A 21,819-nucleotide genomic window follows, 5' to 3' on the forward strand; every position below is an offset into this window, starting at 1 on the left:
TTGTCGGCTTATGCAACCACTTCAAAGGTTCCCATGGAACACTGACACACCTTCAGTAGACTTTGCGCTGAAGTGCACTAGGACCTTCAGTGTATGAATATAGTTAACATTATTTGGATATAAAAAAAAAAAGTTTGACACAAAGCACTCAGTCTATAGCACAGAACCCAAATTATTATATATATTTTTAACTTTTTAAATATGAAATGTAATACGAATCCTGTAAAATAGTGCAAATTAGAATAGTGTTGATTAGTGTTGATTGTTAAATTAAAATAGTGTTGCTTACTCTACGATGTCATGAGTTCACAATGATTCTTGGATTTGTAGCAGAAAGCGTCATCTCATAATGCCTCTGTGGTATTTTCTAGAAAAATGACCAACTTTTATTTGGAACATGCTTCTTTTACTTAAATGGAGAGGCTGATTCTGTGGTCATGGCTCTGTTTCTCTAGACTCTATTATCATCTGTAAATCACAGATACTGACAAGCGGTTAGGCACCACTCTGTTATTATAAGCGTGTGTATCTTTTAAACAGTCCTCTCTGTTTATGTAGAGCTTGCTTACATTGAAAATGATTTACATATAAAACTTATAGGAGTGTTTCTGGGTTTCTTACAGTAGTTGAGTTGAAGAGAGACAAAAATCCTGTTTTGGGGGAGCTTTATTCGCATTTTCAATCGCTGTTCAGTAAAGATAAGAAGATTCAGTAAAGTGGGTAATGGGGTTCTAATGAAAAAAGTTGTAGGTATATTTTCTGTAATATGAAAGCAATTGTGTTTACAAATGCTAGTGATAACTACAGCAAAACATTATTGTTCGTTGTTTTAAGAAGACAAAAATGTTCTCGAAATACTAAGAAAATCTGACTAAAACCAAATGTTCCTAGAACTGTAATGTTTAGAAATCTTTCTGCTAGACTGAAACAGTTAACTTGGCCCCCATTTGGGACTTTTCCTGACTTCTTACTATTGATTTCAAACCAAATGCCTAGGGCACTGTAACTGTATTCAGTGCTGTCATGCTTAAAAAGTACAGTAGACAATATTTCATGACATTATAGTGAGACACAGATGGATAATGTGGGATTTGGTGGGTTGTGGCACTAATTCCTATTAACCACTACATTTTATGATCCATTTGGGATTACTGGTCAATGGGATGATTCATGAAATGGGATTTGTTGAGCAGAACTGGCTACTGGCTGCTGTTTTTTGCATTTGGAGTGCATTTTTAGCATGAGATGAATGGCTGCAGATTTTTGGGGCATGGCATCTAGAAGAAATGAAATATTGAAAGAGCAGAATTACTTCAGCATGAGAGTAGGAGAGCTAGCGCATTACTGCATGCCGCAGACTGGAGATGGAAAATAACCGTCTTAGGAATTTTGTTTATGTGCTAAATATGCATTATTTTTCCAGCTATTACAATGTCCCTATGGTTTGGTAATAGATTATGCCCCTGAGTTTCTCATCTCATATAAACATGCAGTGAATGCAACAGACACCTAAACTCAGTGCACAGTCAAAAGAGTAGTGAAAGCGATTATGCAGGCTTGTTTAACTTGTACTTGTTTTTATTTATTCATTAAAAAAAATTTTTGGTTGTTATACTGCAGTAAATGTTTCTTCTTGTCCTCATACCACAAAAGAATATTCATCAATATTTTCTGGCTTAGATTCACTCAGGAACAGACATCATGAAAGGGAACACTTTGGGCAGACAATAAAGGGAAGTGAAGGGTAACTAAATCACATCGCTTGCATTGCTGAGGAGAAGTAAACAGAGTAAAGTGTTGCTGGTTAATAGGGAAAGATGATGTCTCTCAGGACTGTTTCATATTATTCTGAGAGATCTGTAAGAGAAACTGTGATCTAGATTGGAACTGAGAGCCGAACATAATGATCTACTAACCAGCATGGCTATAAATTGTATAGTTGTATACTGCTGAGTATTATATTGTCAGCAGTATTAATTCCTCTGTTATTGCCTGCTTTGTCTCCCCCTCTCGGCTTCTAAATATCATACACTGTAGTCTCTTTTCTTTTATAAACCAGATTCCAGCGTTCAGACAAAATGTATCACTTCTTCCTATATTGCATTTTTGTATTATATGAATTCTAAATAATCAGTCTAGACTATCAGGTACAAGAATAAAATTATGCGTTGCCATCAAAATCACTAGTGACATGGTGTAATAGAAAGAGGTCTTCCTTTATTTTTCTCCTTTTTTGTTCAAGCAGCACTCTCTTATATGCAGAAATGATTGCCTTATGGCTGGGACACAGCGCTAGCTCTCTGGCAGGCACAGGGTCCGTGATGAAGTATGTGTGTGCCAAAGATTCTGGCTGTTTCCATGCAGACGGCTCTGGCTGTATCTGTCTCCCTCCATTTCCTTTGCCTTTGTCTCCCTCTGCCTGCTGCTGATGTCGCATTCTTCTTCCTTTTATCCTATATTTCTCGTCCATGTTATTGATAGTGCAGTTTCCTTTGTCTTTCGCTGATGCATTAGTTATTCAGTGTCATTTAGTCTGTTTAGGGCTACACCAGTTAATTCAATTCGTGCCACATTTGCAGGAAATGGCAGCAGTGGAACCTTTTGTTATCTGGTTTCTCCTCTATGCATTGCATCATTCAAAAATGCAGTGCAGCAGAAATATCTTCCACTGGCTTTAAAAACACTCAGGGGAAGAATAAGCTTGGTAATATAGCACTGCAGCTCATATGTTGTGCGGTTATTTGAGAAATAAATTAGCACTTTATATCGCCACACACCGAGAGGATCACTTTTTATATTTGTATTTACTGTGATAAATGTGATCAATTAATGATGTGTGATTCTATGTGTTCACATTTGAGAGAGAGAGAGAGAAAAGTACAGGCTCAGCCAAGATTTTGTGCAAGCTATCAATGTGTGCCCAGGGGAACATATGGCCTGAGACATAGTTGCCATGGCAACAGTCTGCTTGCAAGGCTATAGTGAAATTACCCGAAGAACAATGACGTTAGAAAACTGATCACACCATTAGTTTTATCAAGCACTATTGTTAACACAATCTAGCTAAGAAATTTAGCAAAATGAAGAATGCATGAGTGTTATGGTCGATGTTTTTTTCTGATTAAAATGTGTTCAGTAGCTTCGTACAAAAACAAACTATGCATGGTTTAAAATGCACGAGAATTATATAGTACACAGGTTGCAGAATGAATTATATAAATATACAGAGAACATTTATATTATTTATTCTGGAGTTATAGGACGTACATTGTTTTTCCAACCTGTCGTTGATGTTCCTTCTCCAAAGAGACGAAATGTTTAAACTCCCACTTTGGCTTTGGCATTGACCACACTGAGTGATGCTTAGCTCTCTTTCCACTCTATTCATTGATTTCTACTGCCAGTGATCCGGCATCTCACATTAGAACCACACTTAACCCATGTGTATTGTAAGTGGACACAGATGTTGCCAAACCCCCCGTGGCTTCGTTCACACAGAGTGCACACACAGCAGGTGGGCTTTTGCCATTGAACATGAGTGAGAACCCTTGGTATGAGATGGATCAATATACATGCTTTTCACCTTTGTTAGTCTATGTAGCTGTCTATGGCTTTGGCACTGAGAGCTGTCTGGTAATAACACTGCATTGTGGTCTGTGTGTGCATTTGGTATGTTTCTAATCCCAATTTGGTTCTACTCTTGGAGTCATGAATGTTCCATCACAGTGATGCTCTTTTCCTTCTTAACTAGGCTGGCAGTTTGGCACTCAATATTTTCTTAATCAGTCCTCGGTCAGACTGCTCAAGACTGTTCTGTAATATAGATGGAAGATAAGGGCTAAAGCTTTGTTTATTGTCTTTACAGCTGCACAATAATGGTGAAATTATAGATCTTTGGTCAAGAATGAAGTCAAGATTTATTACAGTTATTCTTTAGGAAAAGAAGTTATATTGTACTTTAGCATTTCCCTTGCCTGCATGGGTTTCATCTGTGTGTTTCCAGTTTCCTCCCAAAGTCCAAAAATATGCAGGTAGGTGGATTGGTGGAATGTGTGTGCATTGTGCCCTGTGATTGACTGGTGTACCATTAAGGGGCGAATTCTCTCTTGTCCCTGTGTTCCTGGGACAATCTTCAGACCCGCTGTGACCCTGACCGGTGGTTATTGATGATGAATGAATAAATGAATGAATTTCTTAACATCTTTAAATCATGTTTAATAACTTTATCACAGTTGATTGTGTTTATTTGATTAATTAAAAAACTGGGATCATGATTAAGGTACGTTCATTGTGCAGGTATAGGTAGAAGACGCAGAAGCATACACACAATGGACATATACTGTATGTGTATGCCTCATCTGTATGGTAGATTACTATTTCGGCTTTTGAGTTGAATTAAAATATATTTATTAGGTTTAAGTACAGTAAGAAAGGATGGTAGAAGGTGAATGCATAGTACAGGGCTGCATTACATGAACTACTTAGAAAGAAGACCTGTTTCTCTGCATTTTACAGACTTGTGAATTGTTACAGTATATTTTGCTGCAGATAGAATTGCGAGCCTGATTCATTGCTCAGCATGAAGGCAAGGGGATGCTGGGGGAGAGAGAGAGAGAGAGAGAGAGAGATGGGGGTGGGGGTGGGGTTGTGAGAGAAGGAGGCAGACAGTGAGGAGTGCAGTGAAAGAGAGAAACAGGCAGAGAAAGCGAGGCAGAGAGCCTGTAGGTGGTGATTATCTGCCACAAGTCTCTCTTGAAAAACCCTGCAAACGGAAATACTATAGGATGATAGGGAGGAGATCCTATAAGGACAGGCTGTGTATGAACTGAGCTATAGCAGAGAGGAGAATGGGAAGAAGGCTTGTGTGAGCAGTGAGGAGCAGAGCTCACTGACAGAATAGCTGGAGTGTTTCTGCATTTGCAAGTGCTTACCCTGTGGTGTTGATGGCGGTGAATGCATGGCAGGCTCTGTCCCCGTTGCAGTGGGCACGATGGGGCTGGGATACATTGCTGGGGGGCTCTGGCAAAGGGGACGAGGGCGACCCTACACTGGGACTTCTCCAGCGCATCACCTGGAGCTCCAGAAGCGACTACATGGTCAAGGCTGCTAGCGGGCCGGTGAGGCAGAGGTGAGAGATGCTGTCAAGCGCTGAAACGAATTAGTCGGACACTGATGCAGAGAGACAGGGTGGGGTCTGCAAATCGAGAAAAATGTTGTGTACTTGAATCATAATGATTGTAGTTGAATGAATAAACCACTGTGTATTTGTTACTGCCTGCTTGTCAGAGTGTGTACACCATTGTGTGTGTTAGTCAGATAGTGTGCCTGTATATCCATTTTAAAGCCTTGATTACACAGACATGAAGATGCTTTGCCTTTATTACAATTATATGACATTTACAAAGGCTTTTTAATCAGGTAAATGCTTATTGTGACTTATTTTATATCTGAAGGTGGCTAGTTTGTGTGTATGGATGGATTATTTGTGAGAAGAATAAGGAATGGGGGAGGCAGAGGCAGGGCAGCATGTCATGGTGTCCATCATCTTGCAGCAGATTCAGCGCTTTGATTTCCAGCTGTAGCCCAACAATCCTTCAACGATAGAAAATACATGCTGCAAAGTGTGTGCCATCAGTGAACAGGCCATTAAATGCTTTCTACTGTCTTTCCATGTGGTCTCAGTGTTTGATGGTGATGGGAGCAGTGCTGATATAATGCAGTGCTACTGCCTCATGATGTAAAATACAAAAGCTTATAAATAGAGCTGAAAACTGTGTATCACATTTGGTTTTTACTTTAAAATTTGTATTCTAAAATCTGAACTGCTTCTGCAGTCAAATGAGTAGCGGGGTGCGATAGTGAGGTTTGCCTTACACCATATGCATATTTTGACATTGACTGCCAAAACTGCCCTGACCCGTCATGCACTGTGTATTCTGACACCTTTCTATCAGGACCAGCATTAACTTCTTAAGCAATCTGAGCAACAGTAGCTTGTCTGTTGGATTGTATCACATAGGCCAGCCTTCGCTCCATGACCCTGTCGCCGGGTCACCACTGTTCCTTCTTTGGACCACTTTTGATAGATACTGACCACTGCAGACCGGGAACACCCCACAAGAGCTGCAGTTTTGAAGATGCTCTGATCCAGTCGTCTAGCCATCACAATTTGGCCCTTCATCAAACTCACTCAAATCCTTATGATTGCCCATTTTTCCTGCTTCTAACACATCAACTTTGAGAAGAAAAAAATGTTCACTAGCTGCCTAATATATCCCACCCACTAACAGGTGCCATGATGAGGAGATAATCAGCGTTATTCACTTCACCTCTCACTGCTCATAATGTTATGCCTGATCGGTGTATAATTACATTATATTGCATATATGATTGAATATTTCTCTGTTTTTCCTTTGGCTTGCATTAGGAGCTCAGACTCTGATGGCACATTCGAGACCCCTGAATCTACCACCCCAGTGAAGACTGCAGCCCCTCCAATTCCCTCTGTTGAGCAGCCGGAGCCTATCACACAGCCTGTGACCTCCACAGACACAGGTAAACACTGACCAACACAATCACAGATTACTGCTGGCCAAAAAATGGAGACATATCAAGACTTACCATAATTTTTATTAGTGTTTATGTACTGCCTATGTGCTAACTGTTCATAAAGTGTGCATGGTTTCTGATATGTTCATTATTTTTTCATTACAACCAACAACAAAAAAACACTATTAAACAGAATAATCCTCATTATTTGCTCTTATATACAAAAGACCACAGACACAATACTGAACATTCCACAAGGAAGAGATTTGTTTTGGGTAAAAAATCTCTCTTAGTGGTTCTTTGTAGTTTATTTAGCCTAAGAGCTTGGTCTCTTATGCCCTCTAGAGGAGATCAGGAATAGTGCAGGGAATGCAGTTGAGCAGAGTGGCCACGTGTTTTTATCTGTAGCCTCAATGCATTTTTTTGGTAGATATGTTTGGTGTATAAGTGCAGTATAAGTGCAGCCTTTTTATCAGTTACAATGTAGGCAAGCTTTAGCTTTAATATAATTTATTTATATAAAAAGGAATAAATTTTTATATAACATCCTTATATACTATCCTTGAGAGGATCTTCCATTTTAATAATTGTTAATGGTATGCATATACCTATGTTTTACCCTAATGTAATTAACCTTGTTCTAAACCTGCAGTGTTTTTTTTTTTTTTAATGCATGGTGGTTTTTCTAAAATGAGAATTGTGTAAAACATATTTTAATATTAGTATTTATATACTTTTGGTGTTATGGATAGATTTATATAGATTTTGATGGCTCAAAATCTACAAACAAATGGTTCTATAAACAAATAATCAGTTTCTGAAAAGGAGAAAGAACATTTTGGGGGTTGGGGGACTTTGGGGGTTTGCTTGAACCTTTTTTTGTAAATAGACACAAATTTGCAGCAGGTTTGTGTCATACATGTAAGTTTTAAAAATTTATGAAATCGAAACACTTTTATGCATTATGCTCATCCAGCATCTTCATTTAAGGGATCAAAAAAGGACCGAATCAAGCTTGACAAAATAGGATGCTGAAAATATAAAACACTCTACATTCCATTCAGAACGAGTCTAATAATTTTGAAATCACTGGATTATCGGATTGTTAACCAAAACAGCTTCAAGCAAGCTTAGGTAAAAAACCTACACTCTATAAAAAAAAATCCTGCCTTTTATGCTTCTGTTTTTCAGACTCCTGTCCTTTGCCTGCCTCTACAGTCGATGCTTCTGCTAGTGAAGTGCAAGATTCTCCTTCTTTCCATCCCCCCAGTCGCTCCCTCTCCACTGTCTTTGATGAAGACAAGCCAATAGCAAGCAGTGGCACCTACAACCTTGATCACATCCTTAACACTGAACCACTCTCAGCACCAGCATTTGACTCAGGCTCATCAGGGCTAGAGAGTCGTACACCTCTAACCCGCTCTCTCAGCTTCCAGTCTGGGGAGTTAGAGAGCTCTAGCCCAGGAGATGCAGGGGGAGCCTTTAACAGAGCCACTCATCCTCGTTCAGAGTCTTTCAGCGTAGGTACAGAGAGCGCCCCTGGGACTCTCCGACGGGTCAAAAAGCCTCGACCAGGCTCTTTGAAGAAAAAGCCTCTTTCCAGGCAGAATTCAAACCCAGAGAGTGCCACTTCCAGGACTGTCTCATCCAGCAGTACCCCAGAGGTGAAGAAGAACGTGAAGCTTCTTGCAGAAAGTCCTCTACAAACACAAGAGGAGAAAGAGTGTCCCCCAGCCTCTCCCAGCCCCAGCCCAAGCCCTGCTGGCACCCTCAGGAGGACCAGAATCAAGTCTCGAGTAGAGAGTCCTCCACCTGTAGTGGAGGAGAGCAGCCCTGCTCAAACACAAGTGACTGAAAAAGCCCAGGAAGAGATTTTATCAGTTCCTGAGGAGGACTCCCCTATCCTTACCAGTGCCACTTACAAATGGGACCCAGATAACTTTGAAAACATTAACCCCTTTTGCACAGGTGGCAGTAAGATTGCCAACTCTCCTGTCTTGGGTAGGAAAACTGACTTTATTCCTGCCCCTGACCCTGTCCCCACCCCTATTCCTATAGAGGAACCCTCTACTGCTCCTGCACCTTCCTCCTTCAACATTGAGGAGCAGCCAATCACAAAGCGGCAATCGGTCAGACTGGAGTTTGATTACTCAGAGGAGAGTGGAGATACACCACAAGACAGTCCTCTGCCTCCCAAAAAACTGGGCAAGAAGCAAGGGGCCAAGATGCCTCTTAGAAAACCAAAGCTGGGCATTAAAAAAGCCCCCCCACAAACTGAGCAGTTAGACAACACGCCTGCTGCAGTCCATTTAAATGACAATGATGACATTCCCATTCCCAAAGCATCTTACAACTTTGATCCTAACAAATGGGATGATCATAATTTTAACCCTTTCTCTTCAGGGAAAGGCATTCCTAATTCCCCTCCCAAGCCCAGGGCAAGCTACAACTTCGATCCAGACTCGTTTGATGACTCCGTTGACCCCTTCAAGCCATCGAACAAGATGGGAAATTCGCCTCCAAAAGCAGGCTCTTTAGAAATGTCCAGCAATGACAATGAAATTGACAATGACAATGTTGATGAGCTGGGGGATCAAAACCAGAATAAGCCGGTCAAGAACAAGAAAAAGCCCCTCAAATCGTAAGTCTAAGCCCAGCATTAGAGTTCCCTTGTCTAATGTAAGCATGTGTTCTCTTCATCTTAGTGTGGCCATGAGAGTATATGTGTGTGTGCATCTGCATAAATATGTGTGTGTGGGAGAGACAGCAGTCTGTCTTTTATTTGTCCCCATGTCACTTTCCTGTGTCACAGGAAGTCCAGTGGTTTTTCTTCTCTCTGTTGTCCTTTGTAAGTAAACAGATGAAAGAATAATCGACCGTTAGTTATAATAACCTACATCACCATTTGCTTTCTGACTACAGCATTTATAATATTGTTTTTAATAGGATTTCATTTGCCACCATAGAGAACTGTTTATCTTTAACTCAGACATTGGTCTAACGTTTAAGTCATGTCCATGCTGTCTAGGTCCTGACACATGAGTAAAAATAGAGAAAGGAAAGAATCAGATTTTATGACCTGATGCTGGTCAGACATACTAGTTGCATGGTTTGGTTAGTGAACAATTTGACGTAAAATTAACTCTATATATGTGTGGGCCATCTGTGCTATAATTGTGAAAATGCATTTACAAATATCCTTTATTTAATGGACTACCGATGTAGAGTTAAAGGAGAAGCCAACTTCCAAGGAAAAAGTAGAATACTGGGGAAAAACTGAACATCATATACATGTAATACACTAACAATAGCATTGAGTGTGGAAACCCAGTTACTAAAGCTTCAATTCTCAAATATGCACCAGTGTTTCAATATTGTTAAAGGTAGGGTCAGTGATTTTTACGTCAGAACACCATGCAACATTTGTTTTTATCTCAATGAGAGAAGAAATCAGTTGTGATGACCCCAGCCATTCTGTCAATCAGGACAAACACTTGCCTTCACTATTGGTCAAGCCTATGCTGCACTTGTATGTGCTTTGGAGGTGTAGCTTCAAAGGAAACACTGAAGAGATGGGGCTGTATTTGTTTAGACTTTGAGTAAAGCTAAAATCACTGACTAGACCTTTAACTGTATGCAATTAGACATTCTTTATGTAATTCTTAAGTAGAAGGTAGAACAACAGGTATGTATTTAAAGTGTAAGGTTTCACTTATTTTACACAAAACTAGACTGAATACTTTATATCGTTTTAAAATCCAAGGAATGAGGCATTTGTTCTGTTTCGTATTTGTTATTGAAAATGAACAGTGTTAAGCTTCATTTCACATTGTCTTTTCTTTTCTTTATTTCACAGTAACACATTTAGAGTGAAGAAATCACCAAAGAGGTCACCTCTGTCTGAACAGGTTGTACAGGTATGATTTTTTTTATTTTTAAAAACTTATTAATGAATTAATGAGTGAAAAGTGAGCATAATACAGATATAGTGCAAGAGTATCTGCTCCTTATTAAGGGACAAACCATTATGCCTAATCATAAGTTGCCTAAGTATGCCTAAGTTGCTTTACTTATCAACAGTTTCTTCACTGTCCGCTCAAAAGAGTGTTGTGTTTTTACCTACCATCTCATTTAACATCACCCACTGCAGGACACCTCTGCTGATGCCATGCCTGATCACCTTCAGGACCATGCTACAGATGAAGAGAAACTAGCCTCCTCTACCAATCAGAAATGGGTAGCTCGGCATGACGTGCAAGTGGAGCTGACATCTGACATCCAGGACTTTCCCCAGCCCTCTGATCTCACTGCCTTCGTCAATGAGAGCAGCTTACCTTCACAGAGCCATGGTGAGAACCGTGGACACAATGAATAGATGTTGGTGTGTGTATGAATTTGTGCGTGTACTTTTCTTTTCCATGCACATAGAAGGCACATAATATTTATGAGTCCAAATGTGTCTATTGTTTCACATATTCTGATGATCTATGGAGAATTTGTGATAATTAAACACAAATACATTTTCAATAATTTTAAACAGTTACAAAACCAGTGTGTAGATGTTTTGACAAATGGTTGAAGGTCTGATTAATCTGTAAAGTAAAACAGAATGGATACCTTACAACAAGAGATAGCACTGGACTATAGATATGTCTTTGCTTATTTTGCCCCTTAAAATCCTTGGATCTATCACTAAAACACAAGTACTTTTTTTTTTTTTTTTTAATTATTAATTAAATGAATCAAAAGTAAATTAATAGCAGTGCATGAGCTTAAAGGGTTTATATTTCAGGGTGGTAAATAAATTGTTAAATATGCAGAATTAAATCTTTATATATATAAGATAATCCTTTATAAATATGGCATAAATTACCATATTATTATTACAATGAATTGCTCTTTCACATAAACTGAATACTGCAGTTACGGCTCTTATCTGAGTATGCTATGATGTCGCATTTTTAACAGTTTAAAAAAGACACATGTGGTTCAGCTGGAGTTTGACAAGAAATGCACCAGCTTTGCTTGTAAAGGAAGAAGAAAATAATAGCGCAGATAATCTCAAACTTTATTAATTCTCATATACTATTATCTGGGTCACTGTGTGTGTGTGTGTGTGTGTTTATCACATGTACCACAGTGATACTGCCCTGCTTATGCACTCACTTAATTACTGTAAGGCCAGAGGCCAAAATGAGTTGCAGAGAGGGTGTGTATTGACTGTACTGTTATCATCCTTTTAATCCAGTCATTGCACAGGAGTTTTTCAAACTCACTTCCTGTGTTGCCCTTCTCTGTGTTTTCTGACTACTTACAGACTATGAGATTGAATACATGGAGAAGATTGGAAAGTCCACCCCAGTAAGTATTTTAGTATTTTGATTTGTAGCTAAAAATCACACAGTGAATACTATACTGAATAAACAGAATTATTTTTTGTTCTAATTCTGTCAGTGTGTTTATTTATCTGGGTCACTTTGTGTTCACCAGCCTCTGTCAGTGAAAAAGCCATCTCTGTACCTAAATTTGGATCCAGTGACAGAAAGTACAAACCAGGGATCTAGTATGCACCACTCAGGACCTAACTCCCCCTGTACTGGGTAAAACACACACACACACACACACACACACATACACACACACACACCTTTGTTTTTTATCTTACTGTCTCCTTGTGTGAACCTTCCTTTGACATAATTATTAATACACCTAATAAATGCTATACCTGCACACACCCTGCTTCAAACCTCAATCCTGTAAGTTTAACCCACACATTCTCTGTAGGAGTTTTGAGGAAATGGAGGCTAAGATATCAATGGAGGGAAAATCACCTGTGCTGTCATCTTGTGGAGTTCCAGAGCCTCTAACAATGGAGAAGATTAAAAAGCGGGAAGTCCATTCCCAGAGCCGGGGACAAAGCAGCGAGAGAGATGGAACGGTCAGTATGATTAATCATCAGCTTTAGCAGTGCTGCCAGACATTATTAACATGATGATTAACTGAGGAAATGTTGAATTAATTCTGAAGGTCTGCTGTTTTCAAAGAAAAGGTTTTACACCGTGCTGCCTTTTTAGATTTGCTGATCTAACATGCTAGCAGTTTTAATGCTGTTTTAAATTCAACCTCTAGAGGGAGACAAAAGGCAGGTTATCTCTCTGCCTGTGGTCATTTTGATGATCTGGGTTTAGCCTTCAGCTCAGCCTGTAGACAATCTGCTATCATTTTGGCATCATATCCACTTGCTATAACAGAACAAACCACCATCAGAGAAACAAACAACAATTCAGCTTAAAGTTTACACCAGGCCACGCTGGTGAGACAACATGTGTGCTTGCTTCACATTGCTGACACCCACACACCTTCCTCCTCCTCTTGTCCTTCTCCCACTGTGAACTTCATAACAGTCCCCTTCTCAAGGCCCTGTGGACCCTGCAGATCTGTCCCTCTTAGACAGGCTGAGTGAATCAGCCACCCCTCTCAGCTACCTGGAGCCTGACCTGGCCGAGACCAACCCTACTGCCTTCGCCCACAAACTGCAGGTGTGTAGAAAGTGACATGCCTGCTGAGCCCCTTTACTCTCCTTCTCCACCTCAGACCTCTTCTGCTGGACTGTGTGGTTGAATGGTGGCATCTTTGTGTGAGAGCTTTCATTCTGCTTTGTTTTTGCAAAAATCTTTATTTATTTATTTATTTATTTATTTATTTATTTATTTATTTATTTATTTATTTATTTATACATTTTTATGTTGTATGTCTCTGGTGTCTATGTCTGTCACATCTGTCACATCTGTGTTATCAGTTCCTGGACTGAGGTCAAATCCAACACACATTTTCTTGCACATTGTTAGTTCTTTGCTTGTCTTCTACTTTGTGACATTTATTTTCAATGTGTTTAAATCCAATATAAATACCAAACTTATTTAGATGTTGGAGATGGACTTGGCCTCAGCTCTGAACATCATAATGTTACATTGTACTTGTATGCGTAATAGGGGATGTGTGTCTATACTGTGTTCATATAGGTGTGTGTGTGTATCTGTATGAGAGTGTTAACGTATTCTGTTGAACTCAGTTAGTTCAAATAAGAGGTGAGAGTTTGAACACTTAACCCCTCTCTCCCTCCTCGCCCAAAACCCTTTCCCCTTGCGTTGCTGCTTTTCCTTTTCCCTCCTCCTCCTCCCCCTGCGGCCCAGGAAGAGCTAGTCCTCGCAGCTCTGAGGATGGAGGCTCTGCAGGTAGCCCAAAACATCTCTCAGAGCCCTTCTCTATCCACTGTTTCCCCTCAGGTATTGCTCTGTGCCATCATGTGTGTGAGTGTGGGTGTGTTTGTGTGTGTTTTCCATCTTTAGTAGCAGAGTGTGTGCAGTGCTGTGTGTGGGAGCACGTGTGATATCTTTACCTGACTGCATCCTGGTGTGAGTGCATACCCACATACTACCTCAACATATTGTGGGAGTGGCCCAACTCTCACATTCATCCCTGATTCCTGTCATGTGACTTCTCTAACCTTGGCTCCTGCTCCCTGACCGGTGCTGCTCTCTCCCAAACCGACACCCTCTCTCTCTGGAGTGGAGTGTGTGTCTTCTATAAGGGCTTTGTGACAACCCTGCATGTTTGCCTGGATAGGAGATGCATAGAGACAATGATAAATGTGACTTGGGATGCTATGCTGGGGTTGAGTTTATGTCTTGCGCTAGTGTATCCAATTCACTGTGTTGTCTTAAACATCTCTAAAAATATTTAACATTCTTTTGTTCTTAATTCCTTGTCACATTGCATTTGGAGTTCCACTTCTGTTACTAATTGACACTAACACATTAGAAAAAATGTGCATACAGGCAGTCTGTATGTTTGACCTGTTAGGGTAATTTCAGATAACCCCAAGCTTTGATCAGTTTTGCTGTGTCTCACAGCGGGTTCGGTGATTGTGAACAGCACTCTTTATTGACTAATATTGTTTTTTTTTATTTTGAAATATACCCATTTGTAGAAGTAGGCCTTAGGCAAAAAAATAGTAAATCCAGTCATTTGCAAACACATTTGTGTTCTCCCCAGGTCGTCTGAAATGGTGGGTGGGGCCAAGTGCTGTATTTTTCTTGTGGAGTCTGGGCTGAGGGAATGTGGTGTGTGTTTGGTGTGCAAAAGTGAATAAATAAACCAAATGACCTAAATGACAGCATAGAAATCAAGCATTTCTTCAACACTTAAAGGATACAAGGGATTATTTCTCTAGCAATGTTCACACCTTGAATGCTTCAATGCCATAAATTCCCGTTTGAGCCTGACAGAGTGAGGCAGTACATTTGCTGCATTACTGCACTGGCATGTACCAACACATCATTCAGACACCATCTTAGCTGCCTGCTGAGCCGAATCATCCACTTAGATTTAGCGGCAAATCAGCAAAAACTGTAAGCACATGGCAAATTAAAATACACACATGAATCTATGACTGATAAGGAAATATGTCTAGCTCTAACAGAAATCTTGCTGTTTGTGGGCAGAATTGTAAATTGTAATAGCAATCTATTGATGTCCCGATGATCAGTAATACAATCATTTCATTTTTTTCATACACACTCATGACGGAACTGCCATGTTGTTAGTTACAGTTGTTGCTAGCTGCTATCAGGAAAAAAATATTATTCCATCCATTTAAGTTATACATATCTTCCTCTTACCAGTTGAAGCTCAATAAGCCACTCCTCGGTTTATCATGTGGCAGAATACAACGAGTAACATTAGCTTTTGATCTGTAATGACCAAAAACGAATCTGTTTAAAAACACACGAGGGCTCTCATCCGCTTTTCTGAATTTTCTGTTTGCAGATTTTACTTCGACGTTCATTTCTCACACAATCTCTTGCTATAATTTTAGCTGATACATAGTCAGTGCAGGGCCCTGAGCTGCTGCTTTCGCCCACTCATTGAGACGACCCTATGTTCTCCCCGTTCCATATTCAAGTCTTTTTCTTGCACGCTTCACAGTCTCGGCTCAAGAAACCCAGCCCACGCCGCTGGAATCTCGACAGTTCATCCACAGCTAAAGTAAGAGGACTCAGACTAGAATCCATTAACTCCCTCCCTTTTTCACAGTGGGTTAAAACCTTTTCTGAGCTAACACACAGATGTGACATAAACCTTATATCCCACATACCTTCTGTCATTTCATTGAGTACAATCACCATAATCTCACTCCCTTGAGGATGCTGCCCACACTTTTTTTTAAAAAAAAGATTTGTTTAAAATACACAATAGTTACATTCAATTTCCTGCACGTGCATCTAACACTGAATATAACACTGTAGAGATAACACCATACATTTGGAGTTTAGATTCCAAACCCTTAGGGCACTACTGCTGAAGGCAGAAGTCAAACCCTCACACAGATACAGCATGTAGTCCTCCACAAAATGTGCAGCTAATGAGCCACGCATCCACAAGCTATAGTATACATGCTGTATAGCATAGATGATTGTGTGTTGATGCTCTTTGACCAGATTACATCATTACTTTAAAAACATACCTATAATATCCACCATTAAATTCATAATACCATCCAGAAATGATGTTATCACTATTATGTAGAATGTACCATGCTTTAATGTCTAGCAACATCCAAATTCAATCACACTATTGAGTTGATAATTTCAGCAAAGCAGCTCTTGCAATTATAATTTCACCTAATCAGCTCATCCTGTGCATCACAAATGCAGTGTCCATTGATATCCATAGATGAACATTGTCTAATGCAAACCTGTTGGTTGCAAATGATGTTGACAGCTTTTCTTTCCACTACAGTCAGCATCAGGATGAAATAATGAAATGTGTTTGTGTCCTGTCATATGCCCCTGGGCTCTGAATAATCTCCTAATCCACCTTTTTTGTATTTGCTCAGCAGATGGGTTTTAAGTGGAAACAAAATCATTGTGTTTACATTGTGCCTTCCTGTTTAGGGATATGAATAGATTGAGAAATTAGGCATGTTGAGAAAGGTCTAATCTGGGTGTAGTTGTGGTTTATGGTAGGTTTTCCTTTTCAGTTTGCTCTAAGAACATAACTGGTTTAGTTTCACTATTTGTAAAAGAAAAAAACAAAACAAAGTGCTAGAAGACCCAGGAATTTATTAAACCCTTTACTTTTGGGTGTCTCAGATTCTTTCTTCAACTGTTTTTCTTTAATGTGGATTAAAACTGATCAGAAGTGAGTGTCATAGTTGAGCAAATCATTATAATTAATGCCTTTGTATACATGTTGCTTTTTTTAACTGCCCCAGCATGTCACTAACACTTGGGTAATTCTTTGAGCCTTCCTGAATACCCTTCCTCCCTGGCCTGGGCCCAATCACAACTATGCTCTTTCACAATGAGCAGCTGCTTCCACCCATCTTGCTTTGAGCCTATCACGGCCTCTTAGCTGAAGCTCAACAGCAGATTGAAGCCTCATCCCAACTGCGCAAAGCTTTAAATCTGAGCTAAAAATCCTGCTCTCATTAGCATTTTGGCTTTGCTGTGTAGAACCTGTAGACAATGTGCTGCCTCATGGCTTGGTTCAGAATCCCTCTAGTATGAGTGTATGACTGAAGAGTGTGAATCACTGAGGGTAGAGGTGTGCGCGGGACCAGTTTTTAAATCCCACTCCTACTCGCTCTTAAAGGAATTTTGACCAATCCCGCCCACTCCTACAGACACTCTTGACCAATTGCGATCCCTTCTGCAGTTAAATTTTTGTTTGTACCTGGTCAAAATATAATGATCTTAGTCAGTTCTGTTTCTGAAAATATAAACAAATTAGTCATTTAACCCACAGCAACCCTGATCAGAATAAAGACAGAATAACTACCTAACAATTAATGAATGCAGTATATGTTCATAAGCAGTATATGCACAAATTTAGAATGCTCCTATGTTATATAAACGTGACCTTTTTCCCCACACGATTCATATCTGGTAAAAAAAACAAAAAAAAAACAACAACCACGCAACATTTTAGTAGGGGGTCTTGGGGGTCCCATGTGATCCCAGTCCCGAAGCACACCTCTAACTGAGGCTACAGACAGCTAACCTCAATTCTGGTGTCTATCCTGTCTACTAATATTTGCCTTATCTTTCCAAACCAGGAGAGAGAGCTGGCCTCCCCTGGAGACAGTGGTGTGTCCAAAAGCTCCCTATACTCCCGGACAGGGTACAGTGAAGCCGAAAGCCCTTATCTCCCCCAAGACCTGGACCATTCACTGGGAATAGCAAGAGAAGAGGTATATAAGTATATATGTGTCAATTCTCAAACAAAAATTACTACAAATTATATGTTCCTATAAACAATAACTGAGTGCACTGATGTCTTCACTTGTCTTGGAATTTGAGGTAAAATATAGATGGAATAAATGCATCAGCTCTACCCCCAGAAGTATCCAGTCTGTTAATAATGTAACTTTCCTGTAAAAACAGGATTAAGAAAGCATATATTAGAGCTTTGAGCATTACTCAGGCTTATACATTATTGTATGATCTGATCCTACACATCTTTTCCATTCCTGTATGGAAAATATGCTGCTGCTTGCAATATCAGATTGTTGCCAAGGAAAAAGAAGTGCTAGAATGGCAGAGAAAGTACGAGGACAGTCGACAGGAGCTGGAAGAGATGAAGTAAGTGAGCACTACATTAAATTACACACAATATTCTTTTGCCTTCATCTTCAAAATATCTTAATGAAAGATTTTTGTGACTTATATTAAATCAAATTGGTGACACTATAAAGCAGTCTGTACCCCTTAAGCAACAAACAGAATTGTATTTGTAACTGAACTTATCCTTATTTAGAAGCATTGCGCTTGCTAGCTACATAACTACAGCACTGAGCCCAACAGCTGCAAATTTAGCTTCACAAATAAAACTCTCCAGAAACAGCTGTTCAACTTTAAGTAGATGAACAAATTAAAAATCCTGCCAATTTTAGGCAATATCGTTTAGAGCTAAGTGATCGAACATTAGGCTATTTATATGGTGTAAACAATTAGGAAGGTTTGCTAGTAAGCTAGTTCACACTAGGCAATTAGCTGACATGCTATGTAATTTCAAACTGACTTGAATCAAGATTTTCCATGTCTGTTAGAATGTGTCAGCTGTCACACTTGGTGGCTGTTGTGATCACAAGAAGGAGCGAGACCATGGTACGGGGTGTTAATTGGCAGTAATTAGGACACATTTCTATTTTTACCTGGGTGCAAGTAATCTCTGCCATAAAGGCTTACCTCTTCACTCTGAATGCACTTTGACTGCACTACATTGTGTAGCCAACAGCTACAGTAATCTTTTTATGACCAACACGTCAGCCTCAAAGATCTGTTTATCTTTCTCCAACCTCTTCTCAAAGCTCAGGCCCATACCTGAAGCCTATTAAAAAGGCCTCAATGTGTGGACAGGGAACAGACATTAGGAAATGAGGTAGAGGGAGGTCTATACTGCAGCTTATGGCCCATTAGGGGATGACATACACTCACCTGTCACTTTACTAGGAACACCTGTACACTTGGTCATTTATATTATTGTCCAATTAGCCAATCATGTGCCTTCTGCACAATGCATATAATCATGAAGAGATGGGTCAAGAGCTTCAGTTCATATCAAAAATGGGGAAAAATGTGTTCTCAGTGCCTTTGACTATGGCATGGTTGTAGGAAGGATGCAGCAGCTCAACTAACCATTTTTCACAACCAAAGTGAACACAGCATCTGTGAACACAGAGTATGCAGATCATTAACCTGAGTTAGCTACAACAGCAGAAAACCACACGTTGGGTTTCACTCCAGCTAGCTAAGAATAGGAATCTGAGGTTACATGCACAGTTTCAACAAAAGCTCTTGACCTGTACATGCAGGTATTTATGTACTGTGATGCTGCCACATGATTGGTTGGCAGACATGAACTTGAACTATTCTGTCAAAATCATATCATTAATATGCATTACATAGATAATTTTTTTCTACTGCATAGACTGTATCTAACAGACCTGATTATTAAATGTGTATTAAATGAGACTGGACAGTAATGGCATATAGCACTTTAGTAACAATAAACAATAAAACAATGAAGTACAACACAGAAATATAATACTAGGAAATTACTCACTCAGATGCCAATAAGGGTGTCTATTGGGCTTATTTGTAACTCTAGCCCTGGCATGTGCTAGAGGCTGAAGGGGAGGTGGGATAAAGACAGCAGCTTACTTCATTTGACTGATTGGGCTTAGCATAAGGAAGACCTATAAAGCTAAGGGGAAGCATTACTAATCCATCTACTTACTGTGCTGGCAACCTGCTTTTCCCAAAATAAGCCGTCCCATGGGTTTTAGCCAACAAACAACCATTTTCAGGGGAAGTTCAGGAAAAAGCAGCACAGCCAGCCCCTGCTCTCACTAGAAAGCACTGATGAAAATGTGAGGAACAGCTGCACTGACTCAATCAGCACAAGCATAGAAAATATATTATGTTCTTGCTGGATAATTGTGTGCTCTGAATTGTATGCTTACTAAGTGTTTTTAGTACAAATCACTTTGTGATGCATTTCCTCCCTGTTCTGCAGGAGAATAGTTACAGAGTATGAGAAGACCATTGCACAAATGATTGGTGAGTATGCAGAGTCTGCAATACACCTGAAGGTTTTTGGTTCATTATGCCTATATAGCAACTCATCTGTCATTCTCTTGTACAGATATTATTAACAACAAGGCTGCTGAATATCACACTATTTACAGATTCACATACCACATCATTTTACTGAACTTTATCAGGGGGTTGTGGAATATTATTGCTTGAGGGATTGTGGCACATTTCCAATCACAGGCTCTCTTACCCTTCAACCTTTGCTCTTGTATTGCTGTCTTGCACAACTATTTTCACTCTGTTTGCTATCCCTATTAATTTAAGTTTTTCTTAGATATATTTATGCTGTAAAATATACTAGCTTCTTAATATCCTCTTTCCCACGTGTATTGTTTCAGACTTAGCTTCTTCCTTGACCTTCTCTTTTCACTTTTTCCCCCTTTTTCCTCACAGAGTCTCTTTCTTTCTTACTCTTTTTGCAGACTCTTTATTTCATTACTTTACTCTTACAGATTTTCATTAATGTAAATCTGTACTTTCAGGTTATTTTATATTGTTATTTTGTGACACCTCAGTGGAAAAGAAAGGATTTCTTTTTATATCTGTAACACACTTTCTCCCATATATCACTCCCAGCTTGCTTGTTTTAACACAATCCCTTCTTTCTTTTTGCCTCCCTTCTTTGCCCATAAATACCTGATAAACCAATCAGGCATGCCTGGTAAGTAACAAAAGGACTTCTTTTTGTATGTTTGTTTAGAGTCCAAATACATCTGGTAGATGGTGCAAGGTGGAGTCTATCCATCCTTGTCTCCTTACGTGTTTCATTTTTAATTTTTTTTTTTTTTTTCATTTCTGGGTGTTTATCTGTTTTTGTGACGTAAAATCCAAGGCATTACTACTTACACTTATAATCCAGACAATGCTCTATACATCACACATCAAACATAGGTAGTATTCTTTACATTGTCCAATTTTGGATGCGTCATATTCTTTCTGTCTCTCACTAAAATGTAGAAATGGATCATAAGCCTTATGACACCATAGAGTCAGAGGTGTTTCTGTAAGTGTCTCCTGTGTAAAGAAAACTCAGATGATCTTCTGTGGTGGTCTCATCTGTCACCCCGTGTCTCTTTGGTTGCCCATCATTTACTGTGTGTCTCGTCTGCATGTTTCACAGGGGAAATGCGGTTCAACAGAATGTCATCAAATATTAGTGCTCATCATTAATGATGCAATGCATATCATATTTTCCAATTCTGAGTCCATTTATAGTGTCTCTATTGCTGGCCTTCCGTTTGGCTACTCCTTGGGGATTTGACTGTGTGGAATTGAGTGCGACTGTGTGTGGGATGCTTAATTATTTATAACATTTAGCAATATTTTTTCACATCATTGTCAGTATTATGACAATAAAGCAGGGTTATTTTGCAGAGGTCTCATCATTCTATGTGTGTGTGTGTCTGTGTGTGTGTGTCTTAGAGGATGATCAAAGGGAGAAGTCTCTGTCCCATCACACTATCCAGCAGCTCATTCTGGAAAAGGACCAGGCGCTGGCTGATCTCAACTCAGTGGAGAAATCTCTGGCGGATCTGTTCCGCCGCTATGAGAAAATGAAAGATGTTCTCGAAGGCTTTCGTAAGGTGAAGTCAAAACTCACTTACACACT

The 21,819-nt window shown here is 39.6% G+C and overlaps 1 protein-coding gene across 6 annotated transcripts in view; it reads left to right on the plus strand.

Moving 5' to 3' along the window:
* The window catches only part of LOC131348571 (transforming acidic coiled-coil-containing protein 2-like), a 43,797-nt gene that overhangs the window by 18,851 nt on the left and 3,127 nt on the right, over positions 1-21,819 (plus strand). For 2 of the 6 annotated variants that reach the window (XM_058383658.1, XM_058383702.1), the window contains exons 4-17: positions 6,428-6,555; positions 7,741-9,190; positions 10,406-10,466; positions 10,700-10,898; positions 11,867-11,910; positions 12,040-12,149; positions 12,334-12,487; positions 12,954-13,088; positions 13,743-13,835; positions 15,538-15,597; positions 17,669-17,803; positions 18,118-18,194; positions 20,131-20,174; positions 21,633-21,793. In XM_058383658.1, coding sequence (XP_058239641.1) covers positions 6,428-6,555; positions 7,741-9,190; positions 10,406-10,466; positions 10,700-10,898; positions 11,867-11,910; positions 12,040-12,149; positions 12,334-12,487; positions 12,954-13,088; positions 13,743-13,835; positions 15,538-15,597; positions 17,669-17,803; positions 18,118-18,194; positions 20,131-20,174; positions 21,633-21,793 — 2,851 coding nt within the window. The remainder of the gene's footprint in view (positions 1-6,427; positions 6,556-7,740; positions 9,191-10,405; positions 10,467-10,699; positions 10,899-11,866; positions 11,911-12,039; positions 12,150-12,333; positions 12,488-12,953; positions 13,089-13,742; positions 13,836-15,537; positions 15,598-17,668; positions 17,804-18,117; positions 18,195-20,130; positions 20,175-21,632; positions 21,794-21,819) is intronic. The other 4 variants (XM_058383667.1, XM_058383675.1, XM_058383684.1 and 1 more) reach the window with 4 other exon arrangements.

The sequence above is a fragment of the Hemibagrus wyckioides genome, linkage group LG03 (genome assembly GCF_019097595.1).
Source record: "Hemibagrus wyckioides isolate EC202008001 linkage group LG03, SWU_Hwy_1.0, whole genome shotgun sequence".
Taxonomy (NCBI): Eukaryota; Metazoa; Chordata; class Actinopteri; order Siluriformes; family Bagridae; genus Hemibagrus; species Hemibagrus wyckioides.